The sequence below is a fragment of the Camelus ferus genome, chromosome 15 (genome assembly GCF_009834535.1).
Source record: "Camelus ferus isolate YT-003-E chromosome 15, BCGSAC_Cfer_1.0, whole genome shotgun sequence".
NCBI lineage: Eukaryota > Metazoa > Chordata > Mammalia > Artiodactyla > Camelidae > Camelus > Camelus ferus.
Window position 1 is genome coordinate 33,742,140 of NC_045710.1, and position 17,739 is coordinate 33,759,878.

General features: G+C 48.7%; 1 protein-coding gene across 2 annotated transcripts in view; it reads left to right on the forward strand.

The window, feature by feature from the left end:
• The window catches only part of TTC7A (tetratricopeptide repeat domain 7A), a 116,838-nt gene that overhangs the window by 21,957 nt on the left and 77,142 nt on the right, over nt 1-17,739 (forward strand). For both annotated transcript variants that reach the window (XM_006185772.3, XM_032497442.1), the window contains exons 4-5: nt 9,283-9,413; nt 11,434-11,549. In XM_006185772.3, the coding sequence (XP_006185834.1) occupies nt 9,283-9,413; nt 11,434-11,549 (247 nt within the window). The remainder of the gene's footprint in view (nt 1-9,282; nt 9,414-11,433; nt 11,550-17,739) is intronic.

Genomic DNA, 17,739 nt, shown 5'->3' on the forward strand with positions numbered 1-17,739 from the left:
AATTTTCAGCTCTAATTGTCTGGCTTGATTCTCAGCTGTCTTTGTTGTCCACAGACGGAAAGGGCCCCTTAGCCAAGCTGCGTCTTTCATAGGGGCTGCGGGAAGTGCAGCTTGCCCCTTTTCGTGGCCCTTACTCTGAGCCCCAATGTAGGCTAATACCCTGAAATGTTCTACCAGGTACCCTAAAACTCCAGCCTCTGTGGCCCAAGGTCTCTCCTCAGGACAAAACAGGCTGCATTTCAACTGGCACTGCTGCTGCTGTGGGTCTGGAATTCCAGGTTCTTACTGAGAAATGGCAAAATTGTCACTCCCATGCCTGGCCTCAGCTCACCCGGTCCTGCACGTCAGGAATATTCCCTCTGACAGCATGCATCTGGGGATCAGTTTCTGTGTAACCAGACTTAGGGTTGTAATGACAAAAATGCAACTGCAACTAGTTGGAAAAGCAACAACCAAAACGGGGAGGGACTAGAAATGTTTGGGCCTGTGTAGCTAGAAAATCATTGGTGTAGGTGGCATCAGGCATAGCTGGATCTAGGGGTTCCATGTGTTGAGCTTTACAGGGTCCTGCAGCCTAGACTCACAACCTCGGAAGGAGAGAGTGCCTCAGGGAAGGTTCTCATTGACCTGGTTGGGTCCCATGCCCACTCTGGGACCAGTTTCAGTGACCAGCATCCAGCTCGCTGGGTTGGTGCCTGGGGTGGGATTTCCACACTTGAATCTTGTGGACTGAGTTGGAGGAATGGTCCCTCAGAAGACAATCAGGGTGCTGTTACCAAAGTAGGTGAAAAGTATGGGGAGCAGAACCCCAGAGCTCAGACTGACTCACCTGAGGTTACATGAGGAGTCACTGGGTCAGGATTTGAACTTGGCTTTCTCTGATTCTGGTTTGGGGCTTGTCCATGATGCCCAAGGAGTATGTGTTTGACCTGGTGTTTTCCAGAGAGGGAAGTGAGTGAGACCCAACTAGTTGTGGGGCCTTCTCAGGTGAGTTGGGAGGCTGCAGATGAGGGGAAGAGGTGCCTTCCAGGTAAAGGAAAAACCCAAACGGAGGCCCCAGGGAAATGGAGGTGGCTTGTTTGGAGTGCAGTGTAGTCACAGCTTTTTGGAACTGAGAGGGGGTGTGCGTGGGAAGGACTGGGAAATTAGGGGGTATTGAGAACCCAGCAGTAAGGCTCAGGGTGTCCCTTTGACTGGAGTTCCAGAACTTTGGTCCTAGATAGCCACACCATGAGGTGTGGCACAGACTGTTCCTCTAAAATTGGGCTCACCTGTTGGTCAGCATGCTGTCTGGGTCCATCTGGAGCAGAGGGGTCTGGGCCCTAGCCTAGGCTAGGCTGTTGTGGATCTAGGTGACAAACTGTCCTCTTTCCTGTTGGTCTGAGTCCTAAGGGGTATCCCCTGCTTTGATGGACATGCAGGATACTTCAGGGCCTGTTCTTTTGACATCTCAAGCCTGACCCACTTGAGCCCCCAAAAGCCCCAGTGTCATTGACCACCTCTCAGAGGGCCATTCTATGGCAAATGACTTCCTTCTCTCCTCCGGACTGTGTTGCTTCTGTTTCTCTGGCACTAGGTCAGCGTGGTAACAGTGTGGGGAGTGACCCCTGTTTCTCCAGCCACGAGCCCTGCCCTGAGCCATTCAGACCTCATTATTGCGACCTAATCTAGGGCTGCTTGTGGCTCTGGACCCCTTGAAAACCAGTGCTGGCCTGGGTTTCAGCCTAGCCAACCCCTTTTCCTTTCACATAGCCTGGCACCAGGGGGGCCACTCTGGGCACACTTGCCTGCTGGCTGACCGATAGAAGATTGGAGAAAAATGGCCCCAGGTCATCCAAAATACTGCAGTGAAATGCTGAGTTGTGAAGGTGCTGTGAAAAGTAAAAATGTAAGAAACATTAAGCAACTATGAGAATTACAATCTGCAAATTCTCTTTCCACTCACCCCTCAAGATTTTTCTTTCCTTTTTTTTTTTTTCTCTTTTCTGTTGTCTCTCAGTCTGTGCACCCCCAGGTCTTCTGCTCTCACCCGGGATTTTATGGCTTTATTAAAACTTTCAAAAATAAAAGGAAGAACACCAGGCTGCTGCTGGGGCAGGATATGGTGGGATATTTGGTTTTGGGGTTTTATTAGTTGTGGTATGGTAGGAATTAGCTGTTTATTTTGGCTTCCTTCTCAAAGGGGCGTAGGCTGTCTGCCTTGTGTGGAAGCGGGTCAGCACTTTTGGTGCTGCTGCTCTGACCCTGGACTGTGGTCCACAGAGTGAGAGGCTGGCCTCCAGATGGAGAGGAGTGAGCATGCTAGGGTGTCTCGGAAGGAGGCCGGGCGTGTTGTGTGCTCACCAAGCCCTCATCGAGGGCCTGCCTGGGCTGCGAGGTACCAAACAGGACTGGATGATAAGTGGACTCATAGGAGGAAGACCATGGGGCTGGAGGGGAAGAGGTTGGTGTGGTTTCTTGCATCTTCTGCTGGCCACCCTTTCCTCCATCGTTGGAGGCCACCCCAGAGAGCAGTCGGTGTAGTGGGGTGTGGACTATGGACAGGGCTTTGAGGGGTGCATCTGAGAAACGAGCACCAGCACTAGGGCCCATCCCCTGCCTGGGCAGACGGCTATAATTCAGCCGTCGTGAAAGGTGGGTCACCATGGGCTGGCCAGAGATTTGGGAACCCTTGGTGGGTCACTGCGGGTAAGGAAAGACACACGGGGTTGGGGCCGAGAGGACAGATGGTGTTGAAGATGGAAGCTCTGGATCTCGTTGGCAGTTTTAGTGGCAGGTTGTTGGAAGGACTCTCTTCTCCCTGGATGGATTCCCCATTTGTCGTTCTAGGGAAGGGCCAGATTCCTACCTGAGAGGTCACTGTGAACGTAACGTGAAAATGTTTTCTGAGAGTATACGTTCTGCTCTTTATAGTACCATCTAATTTAATTTTCACAGCCATCCTATGCATTGATAGTGATCCCATTTTGTGTTTGGGGAAACTGAGACTCAGATCTCTGTAAACACTTTGAGGTATATCCTTCCAGTCTTTTTCCCTGTAGGTTTATATGTGTTTTTTTTTTAACAAAAATAATTTCATACAGTCATATATCTTATAACTTGTTCTTTAAAGTTAATATTTTATAAACTAGTTTCCAGTATACATCTACATTAGCTTGGTAGCATTTCATGGTAAGAATCCATTGTGGTTTAGCAAACTTGTCTCCTATTATTGAACTTGTAGGTTAAATCTCTCTCTTTCTTAGGAAAAATTCCTAGAAGTAGAGTTTCTGAATCACAGTTTACACACTTTTTGGAGAGTAATACAAGGAGTGCTTTTTTTTCCTTTGGTTTTTTTCAATTGGTAAAATATGACATAAAATTCAGCATCTTAACCATTAAGATTTTTTTTTAAACTGTGGTAAAATAGACATAACAAAATTTATTATCTTAACCATTTTTAAGTGTACAGTTCAGTAGTGTTAAGTACATTCACATTGTTGTGCAACCAATCTCCAGAACATTTCGTCTTACAAAACTGAAACTCCATATCTACTAAACAGCGCCCCATTCCCCTCCCACTAGCCCTGGCAGTCACTGTTCTGCTTTCTGTCTTTATGAGTTTGACTACTCTAGAAACCTCATAGAAGTGGAATCATAACAGTCTTTGTCTTTTTGTGACTGGCTTATTTCACTTAGCATACTGTCCTTAAGGTTCATCCACGCTGTTGCATTTGGCAGGATTTCCTTCTTTTTTAAGGCTGAATAATATTCCATGGTATGTGTAGACTACATTTTCTTTATTCATCCATCAGTGGACACATGGATTGCTTCTACCTCTTTGCTATTGTGAATGATGCTGCTGTGAACACGGGTGTACACATACCTCTTCTAGACCCTCTTTTTGGTTCCTTTGAGGATGGAGTTCCAGCGGAGTTGCTGGATCATATGGTAATTCTGTTTTTAATCTTTTGAGGAACGGCCAGACTGTTTTCCACAGCAGCTGTACCATTTTACATTCTCACAGTTGCCCACTTTTGAGTGTGATTTATGAGGAGGGTTTCTCCCAACCTGGCCTTCAGGCTTCCTCCTTGAGGGCTGAAGCAATGACTTGCATTTCTTCCTCCTCCGCCCCACACCCCAGGGTACCCAGCTCAGGGCATGGTCCTCTCGGGTACCCTGTGCTCTTGGACCAGCTAGGTAGGCAAGAGGTAAGGGGTCCTCCCATCTGGAAAGTTCCATTGCAGAGGAAGCATCATGCTCTCCATCTCTGCATCCAGGGCCCAGGGCTCCACAGGCAGGGCTTCTTGGAAGGGCTGCTGTCTGGGATGTGATGAGTCACTCAGACTGATGAGGCTGGGACCAGCCTGGGTGTTGAGCTCGGGGCTGTGCCAGGATCAGCTTGCCTCCAGACCGGAAGTTCGGAGTTAATGAAAAAGCAAGTGCTCCTCTTGGAGGGGGACCTTCCTTGGCTCGTAGAGCTGGGTGTTTTCACAGAGAGGCCCCTCTGCCAGTGGGAATCGTGAGGCAGTGCCTGGTGCTTCCTGGCAGCCCCTGGCTTCCCACCCTTGTGACAGGGCTGGGTTACAACCACTGGGATCCTTTGGGGGCCCGGCTCAGGAGGAGCCCGTCTCCACCTTGGATGTCGTGTTGTGGTCTGACCACTTGTGCTCAAACACACGGGGCAGAGGGGGAAGGAACCCGAGGGTTGGAGTTCCCAGTAGATTTCCAATCAGATGTTTGTGGACAGGAAAATGGACCTTGGTTTGAATCAAAGTGCAAATATAAGGCAAGGAAGCCCCTTTTTATGGGCAGACTTGGGCAGCTGGAATGTGACCCTCATTAGGAAAAGCCATTGCCCATTGCCAGCTCCAGGAAACTTTTTGGTCTTATGTATGTTGGAGATTATTTCACAGACCAGCACCTCAGTAACTGTAGCCCCTCTACTTTGACCTTCATTAGTTCTTGGAATCATATTGCTTTTTTTTTTTTATTAAACAAAAGACATTATATTCATTATTTTTAGATAAATTTTCATACAGTGAACAGATCTTAAGTGTATAATTGATCAGTTAGGCAAGTATAAATACACATGTAACCAACACGCCAAATAAAGACAAAGAACGTTTCCATCACCCCAGAAAATTCCCTCAGGTCCTTTGCCAATTGATTCCCTCCCCACCCCCACCCCAGACAGTGATTGGTTGGTTTCTGTTAATACAGATTCTATTTTTTTTTTTAACGTCGTATAACTGAAATTATACAGCACATACGTTTTGATATCTGGCTTCTTTTGTGCCATGTAAGTTCTGAGAGATCCATCCATGTTGTATGTATCCAGAGTGTGTCCTTTTGCTTCTTTCTGAGTAGTAGTCCATTGTACAGATATGCCACAGTTTATGAATTCTGCAAGAACCATTTTTTAAATGGAGAGGGAGAAACCCTGCCGGGCTCCACCCTTGGCATGAGTGAATGTATGTGTTCATCTGTATGTCCATCTACCAGGCCTTGCTCAGGCTGGGTGCAAAGATCAACCAGAAATGAGCAGAGAGGATGGCTGCAACATAGGGGAAAGACATACACAAAGGAGACGCAGTTAAAACTTTCTGTTGGTTTTGAAGTCTGGAGACTTAAGAAGCCTTCAGATAAGAGGTGGTTTTGCTGTGAGCTTCCAAGGAGGATGGGATATAGAATTCTCAGAGAAGCATGGTGGAGAGGCCTCTGCTAGGAGGGGAAGGAACCAATGAAGCATGGGGAAGGTGGCGGCCCCGCAGACAGATGATACTGGATTCACCGTTTTGCTGTGGCGAGCCCACCGGAGGCTTGGCACTGGCAGCCTGAACCTGCCAGGCATCTGGCATCGTCCTTCCCAGTTCAGGGCCCAGAGGTGGGGCAGGAGGGGAACCCAGCCAGCAGGAAATCTCTCGGGGTGGGGTGGGGGGCACAGAGCAGATGTGTTTAAACAGTCCTCTCTTTGTCTTCTGGAGTTGGCTGTGCCCTCCTGCCATCTGCACTTGGCTCCCAGGCCAGGTCCCTGAACAGTGTCTCTGTCCCCACCTTCCTGCAGGGTGCACGGGCCATGGTCTGGAGAGGAGGGGCTGGGCCAGCGCCAGTGGTGAGCACTGGGGCCTGCCTTCTCCTGCCTTTTGCTGTGCCTCCTCCTGCTTCAGGCCTCCCCCAGTCATGAATCATTTGGCAGGAGGCACGTCGACAGTTGGTGACCCGGGTAGCGATCCTTGTGTTGAGCAAGGGCCTTCACAGGTCTGTGCCTGCCTTTCCCCAGGCTGAGGACATCCCGACCTTTGGACCTGTTCACATCTCACCCTGGCAGAGGGCAAGGTCACTGAATCCATATGAGTTGGGATCTAGCCAAGAAAAGCAATAATTCCTTACCTTGTGTTTGTAGAGCACCTTGTGCTGTGTAAGGCATGATCAGGCTTCTCATTTCTTCAGCCAGCCAGTGCTTGCTGAGTGCCTACTGTGTGCAGGTTGTAGGAAGGGAAAGTTGGTAAGGTCAGTGTCTTTAAGGAGCCTACAGTCTGGCTGGGCAAACACATGAACAAATAAGTACAAGAAATGGTGGGGCCGGAATATGTCAAGTGTAGACTAGGGCCCAAGGAGAGAGTGGTTGGTTACATCAGGGTGTATTAGGCAGGGCTCTGTAGAGGAGGTGGCACTCAGTGGGGTACAAGGTGGCTACAAGGTGGACTTTGGGTCGGGGAGGTGCATTCCAGGCAAGAGGAGCGGGAGGTTGGGTGTTGATGCAGCAGGTATGGTGTCATACCGTCAGCTCCGGCTGCTATAACAAAGCATCCCAGATTTGGTGGCTTACACCCAGTAGATCCCTATTCCTCACAGTCCTGGAGGCTGGAAGTCTGATCAAGGCACCAGCATTGTCAGGCTCTGGTGAGAGCCCCCTTCTAGCTTGTAGGCTGCTAACTTCTTCACTTTAAAAAAAAAAAAATTGTTTTTGTTTGTTTTTAGGAGGGGGAAGTAATTAGGTCTATTTATTTTTTAAGTGAAGGTACTGGGGATTGAACCCAGGAGCTTGTGCACATGCACTCTGGCACTGAGCTGTACCCTCCGCCCCAGGCTGTCAACTTCCTGCTGTGTGCTCCCATGACAGAAGGGGTGAGGGAGCTCTCTGGGGTCTCTTTTATAAGCACATTGATCCCTATCATAAGGGCTCCACCCTCGTGACCTAATCACCTCCCCAAGGCCCCACCCCCTAATACCACCAGCTTGAGCATTAGGTTTTCAACATGTGACTCTCACAGGAACACAAACATTCTATCTCTAACGTATGGTGAGAGACAAGGCTGGGGAGGTAACGGGGATGGATCTTGGAGGGCCTGGTATGGAGTGTCAGGAGTTTGGACTTTACCCAGGGGACTCTTGGAAGGTTTTAAGCAGTGGAGTTTTAGAAAGATCAGCCTGGGAGCCATGAGCAGGATAGATTAGAGTGAGACTGGAGGCAAGGAGGCCAGCCAGGAGGCTGAAGTGGTCATCCACTCAAGAGATAAAGCCTAAAATAAGGAGATAAGAGAAAGGAGGGGTAGGGAAGGTTTGAAGGCTTGGTCATCAGTTGGGTGTTAGGGCAAAGGGCAGGAGAGAGTTGAGGATTCTCTTCTTTATTTTTTATGTTCTCATTAATTGATTAATTAATCCATCAATTAATTAATGGAGGTGCTGGGAATTGAACTAAGACCTTGGGCACGCTAAGCATGCCTTCTACCACTGAGCTGTACCCTCTCCCCAAGGATTCTCCTCTTACCCCTTCCTTCTGTCAGTTCATCTGGAGCACCTGCTACATGTAAAGTACTGTTTGGGCACAAAGAGGAGAAAGATCTGGATTCCGCCCACAGAGAACTGCAGGCTAGGACAGCACTCTTCTAGTCAGGACTGTGAGTTGCACATAACAGGACCACAATTTAAGTGGATTTTGACCCCTCCCCCCCCCCCGAAAAAAGTAGGAGGGAGGGTTTACTGGTGCAGATACTGGCAAGTTTCAGGGTGTGAAGCTTCAGGCAAGGTCCTCAATGTCTTAGGAATCTGCCCTTTTCCATCATGTCTCATCTCCGCTCTGTGTAGACTTCTTTTTTTGTTTTCATGATTAAGAGTTTAGTCAATCTTTTCCCTGTCTCAAAAAAAAAAAAAAATCACATAGTTGTTTCATTTACAGCTTTCCTTTCTTAGTATCTTACAGGTTTTTTTTTTTTTTTTTTTTGTCTTTTTTTTTGGCTTTAGAGCTATGCTTTAATGGTAATTTAAAAAAAAAATTTAGGGTAGAGCGCATGCTTAGCATGCACAAGGTCCTGGGTTCAATCCCCAGCAGCTCCATCAAAAAAAAAAGTATTAAAAATTTAATTTTGGTAAAAAGCACATAAAATTTACCATCTTAACCATTTCCAAGTGTACAGTCATATTAACATTCACATCGTGTAGTTTCATTTTAAGGAGGGCTTTGGCTAACATTTCCAGGCTGGCCTCTTAGCAGCTTAACAAGCCCAGTGGAAAGGGTGAGAATCCTGGGATTGGGTCTTTTTGGCCCATATTGGGCCAGGTGTGCATGCTGAGCCCATCACTGTGGCTCTGTTGAGGGATCAGGCTCACGTGCCTGCCCTGGGGGTGGGCGGGGTCTCCACCCTGTGAACCACGGGGACTGAGGCTGTGGGATGAGTGCTTAAAGGTAAATGAGGTGCTGTTCCTGAAGGAATGGGAGGTGGATGCCAGGGAGCCAAAACCAGCAGATTTCACTTCAGGCACAGAGAAGCTGAGTGCCCGTAACAGTAGAAACTCTGGTTCCACGGGAGGGGAGCATGTAAATGCGGTGTAATTCCACTGGCTACCGCATGCTAGGGACTGGCAGTCCACAAAGACTCGTATTTTGCTCACGTGGAGCTTTGAGCTACTGGGGGAGAGAAGAACTGAATGTAAATAACTACTCCAGGATGCAGACACGGTGAGTGCCTGGCGAGTGGATGTTTTCTAGCAACTGGGAGGAGGGGTTAGGAATGGTTCTGGGAGGTGCTGCCTGGACCGAGAGGCAGGAGTTGGGCATGGGGTTGCCACAGCGTGGTTCCCCACTGGGGGAATGGGTGCCTGCTCTCGGCCCACTGCTTAACCCCAGCCGCCGCTAATACCATCCTTGCTTTAGCCCCTTCTTCCCCTCCGAGGATCTCCCACCTACCGCTGGCTGCTCCAGAGTCTCCTCAGAGGAGCCCACCCTGGGCCCATGGGAAGGGGTGGGAGTCACAGGGGGCGCCCTGAGCAGGGCAGGTCCAAGGTATTCTCCTCCTGCAGGCCTCTCCCTGGAACACCTACCCAACTCCATTGCGTCCCGCCACCGCGTGACTGAGAGGGAGGAGGAGGTGATCACCTGTTTCGAGAGGGCCTCCTGGATCGCTCAGGTGTTCCTGCAGGAATTGGAGAAGGTGAGCTGGGAATAACAGCCCCGTGGTCATCACTGCCCTTTTTTGAGCACCTGTATCTACTCACACCCCGCCCCCCAAGCCTGTGGGTCATGCCTGTATGAACTGTCTACAGGAGGGCAGTTCCAGGTGTGAGCAGCATACTGTGACGTTACCCTTGTCCCCTTTCTGGGGTTAATAGAGGGACAACAGCAGCTGTGTTCAGCAGAGATACTGCTAACGGTTACTGCGTCCCTGCTTTTGTGTCAGGCACTACTGAGTACTTTATAGTTCTTTACAGTTTAATTTAACCCTCAGACAACCAGCTGGAACAGGTTACTGTTTTATTCCCATTTTATAAGTGAGGAACTCGGGTTTAGGAAGGAGTTAAATAGCTTTCCAGAGCTCAGATAGTTCCTAAGTGATATTGGCAGGATTTGAACCCTGCATTACTTGTGGGGGAGGCTTTGGGGTGGTGCTTAGGCATTCTTTTAGTAGATGTTTAGTAGGTGCTAGATGGTAGAGTAGATGAGGATTGGGTCCAGATGGAGGTGGTCACGAGCTGAGAGACTCAGAGCTCAGGAGCTGTTTGAACCTCACTTACTTTGGCAAATACCAAAACGTCAACCCAGCACCTGTTTTTGTGACGGGCCTTTTTGGAGGAGTCTTCCTCAGGCCAGATCAGTTCCCCTAGAGCAGGGCTTCTCAGCCTCAGCACTACTGATGTTTGGGGCCGGATAACACTTGCGGTGCCACCCTGTGTACTGTAGGATGTCTAGCAGCACCCCTGGCCTCTACCCACTGGATACCAGCAGCCAATCCATGCCCACCCCCTACATTGTGACAACCAAAAATGTCTCCAGATATTGCCACATGTCCGGGGTGGGGGGCAGAGTTGTACCCCTGTTGCGAGTCACTGCCCCAACAGCACTACAAGGCTGGTTTTGATTAAATGATTTTGCCTGGACTTCAGGGGTAAGGAGACGTGATTGGGCGGCTCAGCAGAAACAGGTTTCAAGTGTATTCCCTGGCGAACGTCCACGTGGAGACTTGAGCTGACCTCTGCCAAGGTCACGTGCAGTGTTTCAGGAGCTCTTCACATTTGAATTGCATGTGCTTTGGAGGAAACTGCCCTGAAAAAGAAAGTCTCCCATTCAGCCAGAAGGCCAGGCTTTGGACTCTTAAAAGGAGATTACGGGAGATGAGCTGTAATGGAGTCCAGGCCTGGAAGCAGTGCCTGGGGTCTGAGGGTAGACAAATGGGCCTGATAGCTAGTTATCTTGGGTGGAGGGAGGACAGGCCAGGGAAGCCTGTGTGTTCAGCAGTGCTGGGTGTCCCTCCCAAGACCCAGCCCAACCTCTGAGGATCTAAGAATGTCTCTTATGCATCCTTCAGTTTCTGTAAGATAAGGTGGGTGGCTCCTTGACTTTTTTCCCCTCGAATCAGAGAGGGAGGTGAGGGAGGTGGCATAGTACAGCCAGGCCCATCTTGGTGGGGCTGGGTGACCCTCTTAGGGCTGAAGCTTAAGCAGCAGCTCAGTTAATATAATTGTTCCTCAGCTTTTCCTGGAACCAGGGGTCGCCCAGCCGTTGGGCTGTTCTTAGGGTCCATGGTTATGTGACAGGAATAGTGCAGTGCCTGGCGTCGGGTAGGTTCTCAAGTGTTTGTTAAATAAATGCACCGGTAAGTAGTAGAGCCTGGAATGTGTAGCTGGCCAGACTTGACTTTGAGGTCCAGGCCCAAGCCAGCCTTGTGACCTCCAGCACTTTCTGGGCCTCAATTTCCTCATCTATAAAATGCAAATCAAATCATTTAATCAAAACCAGCCTTATAGTGCTGCTGTGGGCATTTGCACAGGGAAAGTGCTTCAGACATATTTTAAATTAAAGCAAATTAGGTTTAGTTTGGTCTGAGGATTGCACTGCATGCTCCTGAGGTGTCTGAGGACTTGGGTGATGATGGGGCCACTGTCCCTGCCTGGGCTGACCCCGGCCCCTCGGCCTCAGAACTTCTAGACAGTGGCTCTCTCTGTTCCGCTTCCCAGATCACAAGTAACATCACATCCCGGCACCTGAAAGGCTCCCACCCAGTGGACTACGAGCTCACCTACTTCCTGGAAGCCGCCCTCCAGAGCGCTTACGTGACAAACCTGAAGAAGGGGTAGGTGGCTGGCAGCCGGGCGGGACCTGGATGTTTATCTGGGGCTCCGGTGCTGCTGACGTTGGTGGCGCTAAGTCTGGCCTCCCTCTCCTTCGGCCCACATGGGTGCGGGCGCTCTCGGGAGGACCGAGGGGACTGGCCTGTCACACTGAGCTCGTGGGAAGGGCCCCGTTTCAGGAAGCTGCTGAAGCAATAAATCCTGCACGTATTGGGGTGGTTGTCTTCAGAAGACAGAGTTCTGGGAGCCCGACGACAGTGTGGGAAGAGTGAGGGACAGAGAGCTGGACGATCTGGTAGTGGCCACTGTCGCCTGAGGTGTCGGCTAAAGTCATTTCACTTCTCTGGGCCTCGTTCTCTTTAAAATGTAATGGGAAAGGTGATTCCTGCTTATGCCAGCTTTCAAGGGGCTGTGAGATGTGAGTGGAAGTAAGTGTGAAAATAAAAAGGCCTGGAATCATTTTAGGGGTGCAACTGCCCTGCTGGTGAGGTGGAGGAAGCTCATTCTCCTGTGTGTTGGCCGGGGGGCCCTGGGCCCATGAACCATGGTGCCCAGGACTCTTTTCTTAGTCTTTTGCTCCTTGGGGTTACGTAGGGTGCCCTCCCTCCATGAAAAGGGCAGTAGATGCTTCCACCTGGTGTGGGTGCCAGGCTTAGTGTCGTGTTTCATGGGGTGCATTGCCTGGTGGTGGAGGAGAGGAAGGGAGAGTGGCCAAGAGAGCGTGTTGCTGACAGCTGTGGCTCGTCTGCGGTTCTGCAGAGCTCAGTGCCTCCACCGGTCCAGAGACTAGCAACTAGGGCTGCCCCTTCCCCATTGCCCCCTCCTCAGCATCGTTAGCACCTTCTGCAGTCACCGTGGGCTGGGGCCTTGAGGCCATCCGGGCAAGTGGAGGGACTCACCTGTGCCGAGTGCAGCCAGTCACCATGGAGGCTCGGCATACACCCCACCTCCCTCCCAGGTGGAGGTGGGTCAGCCACACAGGTGTTACCTCCTCCTCGCAGGTGAGGAAACTGAGGGTCAGGATCACAGAGCTTTCTTTGCTCTGATTGGCTAGCATCCCTTGAAGGGATTTTTGGTGTGATTTATTTTGTTAAATTTCACTTTATTCTTTTAATTTAACATTTTTTGGAATAGATGATTTTGGCACATTATACCGAATTTAAAAGGTACAAAAGAATAGACAGTAAAAATTTCCACCTCCATCCCCTGCCTCCTGGCTCCTCTGTAGTCAATATTCCTAGTCTCCTATATCATTTCAAGATAATTAGCAGCATATACATGCAATTATGTGCATGTATTCTTCCTTTTTTAAAATGCATGTTCTCCCTTTTGCCTTTTTTCGTTTAAAATATATCTCTTGGAGATTGTTCTACATCAGAGCTACCTTTTCTTTGCACTGCGACGTGCTATTTGTAGTATCCTGTAGGACAGGCGTCCTATAGTTTGTTTACGCAGTTCCCAACCGAGAAACAGATAGGTCACTTCCAGACTTGGGCTCTTTTCAGCATATGCCACAGTCCAGAACAGAATCATACCTGTGTGTTATTTCAGTGGGAATCTGTCTGCAGGGTGAGTTCCTAGTCAGGAAAGTTCTGGGTCAAAAGGTATGAGCATTGGTCATTTGGGTAGATTGCCAACTTGGACCTTGTAGGGGTTGTTTCAGTACCTGTGCCACTGAGATGTGTGAGAAATTCTGCTTCATAAACGGTCATAACATAGTGCAAGCCTTTTTAAAAAATTGAAGTATAATTGATTACAATATTGTGTTTATGGTGTATAGCATAGTGATTCAGTTATACATACGTATATTCTTTTTCATTATAAGTTGCTATAAGCTATTGAATATAGTTCCCTGTGCTATACAATAGGACCTTGTTTATTTTATATATTGTAGTTTGTATCTGCTAATCCCAAAACTCAAAACTCTTAGTCCCCCTCTTCCCCCTTTGATAACTGTTAAGTTTGTTTTCTATGTCTGTGAATCTCTTTCTGTTTTGTAAATAAGTGCATTTGTATCATTTTTTTAGATTCCGCATGTAAGTGATATCATATGATATTTGTCTTTGACTTCATTTAGTATGATAATCTCTAGGTCCATCCATGTTGTTGCAAATGGCATTGTTTCATTCTTTTTTATGGCTGAGTAGTATTCCATTCTGTATATATACCACATCATCTTCATCCAGTCATCTGTCAGTGGACATTTTAGTTTGCTTCCATGTCTTGGCTATTGTAAATAGTGCTGCTGCCAACATTGGGGTTCATTTATCTTTTCAAATTAGAGTTTTCTCCAAATATATGCCCCGAGTTGCAATTGCTGGATCATATGGGAACTCCATTTTCAGTTTTTTAAGGAATCTCCATACTATTTTCCGTAGTGGCTGCACCAAATTACATTCCCACCAACAGTGTAGGAGGATTCCCTTTTCTCCACACCCTCTCTAGCATTTGTTGTTTGTGGACTTTTTAATGATGGCCATTCTGACCAGTATGAAGTGGTACCACATTGTAGTTTTGATATGCATTTCTCTAATAATTAGCAATATTGAACATTTTTTCATGTGTCTGTTGACCATCTGTATGTCTTCTTTGGAGAAATGTCTAGTTAGGTCTTCTGCCCATTTTTGTATTGGGTTGTTTATTTTTTTGTTACTGAGTTGTATGAGCTGTTTGTATATTCTGGAAATTAAGCCCTTGTCAGTTGCATCATTTGCAAATATTTTCTCCTAGGTTCTCATAGGTAGTCTTCTTGTTTTGTTTATGGTTTTCTTTGCGGTGCAAAAGCTTGTAAGTTTTATTAGGTCCCATTTGTTTATTTTTGTTTTTATTTCTATTGCCTTGGGAGACTGACCTAGGAGAACATTGCTACGGTTTATATCAGAGAATGTTTCATAGTGCAAGTGTTTTGATGTTTTATCAATCTTGATTTGTGAAATATGCTATCTCAGCATCATTTTAAATTTGCATTTTTCTTAAGAGTGACATTCATTGGATTTTTATGTTTCAAGAATTGTTTGCACCTTTAAAAATGCATGATTTATCACTCCCGCCTTCCTAGTTTATATAAGTAATAATAATGTTTATAGTGGCAAATATAGAAAATACATAAAAATATAAAAAGGGAAAATTAAAAATCACATTCAGTCTTTAGATCAGGGATTGGCAAATTGTGACCTTCTAGCCAGCAGTCTGGTATGTAAATAAAGTTTTATTGGAACACAGCTTGCCCATTCATTTAGGTATCATCTATATCTATGGGTGCTTTAAAGCAACAGCTGCAGAGTTACATGACTCCAAGCCTAAGATGTTCACTGTCTGGCCCTTTACATACAAAACATGCTGTCCCTGCACTCTAAATAATCACGATTAACATTTTGATGTATGTCTTTCATGTTTTTTTTAAGTACAAATATGCAGGTGTATTTCTTTTCTGTTTTAAACCACAGCAAACATAGTATCTTATGGCCCTGGGGCTCTGTAGCCTCCTTTTTCTACTCAGGACTTGGCTGTGAGCCTCTTTCTGTTCCTGCTCATCTCTCTTCCCCATGAAACTGCTCCCCGTGGGCTCCAGGGGAAGGTGGCCGAGCCCATGCCTACAGGTGGGCTTAGGGCTTGGTGGGCTTTGCGGCTGGGACGCTCATCCTTGAGGTGGGCCCTGAGGGAGGGGAGATTCCTAGAGACAGGAGGAGTTTAGATGGGGCAGAAGAGGTAGGATAAGGCTGAGGATTCTAGGTTGAGGATCTGCAGGAGGGTCAAGGCCAGGTACGTGTGGGAAACAATGGGTTAAAGACTTCCCAGACCCTTTAGAACAGAAACTCCAAGGGGCATGATTGCAGGCAGTAAATTTTCAGGAGGAGGCAAAGGCATGTAAAGTTTTCACCTTAGTTTGACATGGAGCCCTTGTTTGGGGTGCACCTCTGGGGCACCACTCTTCAGGAACCAGTGTTCTCGGACTCCCAGGGGAGCAGCTCTGGCCTGGGCAGCTTTTCCATCCAGCAGGTATCCCCGTCCCATCAGAGCTACGTCCCTTTCGGAGTGTGGGAAGCCCCTGTGCTTCAGTCCTCAATGCCTGGAAGAGAAGGAAGTGGAGTCCCTAGCCCAGAATGGGGAGTAGGCCATGGTGAGGCTGCTCCCGGGAGGCAGAGGTGGCTGAGGTGGCTGTAGGTGGGCGTGGGCCTGGGGGGAGGCAGTCCTGCCCCAGCTGGACCCTGGCCTGGAGGAGGGTCCTTCTCTCCTCTTTCCACTCTGCCCCTGTGTTACAGGAGGTGGGGGTGCTGCCTCCAAATGGTAGGAACAGGTAGAAGGGTCTCAGCTGGGAAACAGGCTCCCTCCCTGCTCTTTCCTCATTTCTGAACACCCACCAGAGCACCTGATTCATCATAGTTACTTAGAAAATCAAAGGCATTATTATCTTTTTGGGGCGGAGGGGAGCAGTGCACAGCTGGATGAGCTGCTGGCTCAAGCTTGAAATTTACACTTAAAAAAAATTTCTCCAGTGCTAGGCCAGGGAGGCAGTGGTGTCCTCCTTTGGGACATGAGGATTGGGAGGCCCAGAGAGCAGAGGTGGTTTACTTCCCAAAAGTGGGGCTGGCCCAAGAGCCCTGGTGCTCTGTGTCCAGGGAGGTGGGGCCGGGGGATGGTGGGGGGAGTCACTGGGACACTGGGCAGCATGCTGCCTCTGCTTTAGCTCCACCATTTAGGTCTTTTTTGGTTACTGAACTTCAGTTTCAGTGAGATGGTGGCCTAAAGGGTTGGTTCCTGTTTTCACTACCAAGGCAGCTGCCACCTGGCTGCCTCTCTCTAGCTGTGGACTGTTGTTGCCCTGTTTTTGCAAATAAAGTTTTATTATCACATAGCTACACCCATTCATTTACATATTAGCTCACCCACAGAGCTGAGTAGTTGTGATTGAGACCAGATAGCTAATGCTAAAATATTTACTCCCTGGCCCTTTACAGAAAAGAGTTTGTTGACACCTGCTCTCCTGTATCCCCCACTTCCACCCCTCACCCCATCCCCGCCCCGCCTCCAACAGGAGGCATCTTCTCGCATCCCAGGGTGTGAGGGTCCAAAGGGAGGGAGGGAGTGAAAAGATGCTTGAGGACTGAATTCAGAGCATGGGAGGTATTGCTGTTAACTCCCTCTCGGCTGAAGTCCCCCTCACCTTCACCCCTGAGGGCCACCTGCTCCCTTCCCAACACTGACTTCTCTGCAGGTGTGATGAGGTTAAGGAGAACTGCAAGGACAGCCAGGAGGGAAGGAAGGAGAGAGCCAGCAATTATCAAATGCCTGCTGTGTGCCAGGCTGGACCATGTGCTCCATGTCCAATACTCTGCAAAGGAGGTCGTGCGACCCCAGTGCACTAGTGAGGGGACTGGGCTCAGAGAGGTTGAGTAACTTGCCTGACCTCCCCCACTGAGATTCCAGCTTCAGATTGTAGTCGGGGTATTGAGGGCAGTTTAGGGGATATTGAGGGCAGCTTGGGCATGTGTGGGGTGGGTGGGAGGACAGGGTCCCGGTGATGGTGCTGATCGTTGGTGCCTTGAGTCAGGCTCGCCTTGCTTTTCTGGGACCCTGAGTCACATTCTCAGAGGGTGACTCCTCTTCCTGGAACCAGTCCTGCCCCTCCCCAGAGTGGGCCTGCTTCCTCCGCTGCCGTTGTTCTGCACACTCAGGCTGTGTGTGTGTGTGTGTGTGTGTGTGCGCGCATGCCCATATATGTACTGCTGGTGCCGATCTTGGGCGGAGGCACTAACCGACCATCACCCCTCCAGGAAAGCCCCAGTAACTTCAGTTACTTTTCTGTTCCATCACTTTGTTCCCCTCCCTTTGTCCTCTTGTCCTCCTGAAGCACAAATTTTGGTCCCTAAAGCTAGGATGCTGACTACCTCCCCCAGCTCCCCAAATAAAGAGGAATGGAAATTGGATCATCATTTCTTTCCAAGCAAACAGCCCAAACATTTGAGAGCCTTAATGTGAGGAGCAGTTCCCGGGACATGTGGCAGCAACTCAGCCCCTCTCCCGGTTTCCTGTCCAGCCCAAAGGTGACCCTGGAATGTGACATATGTAAAGCAGCCCTAGGTGCCCGGGTGGGCTTTAAATAATTTCTTTACACCTTTCCTCTTAATAGTAGCTAATATTTATTGAATATGTCAGACAGAATGCTCATGCCTTTATGTGTAATCCTGTGAA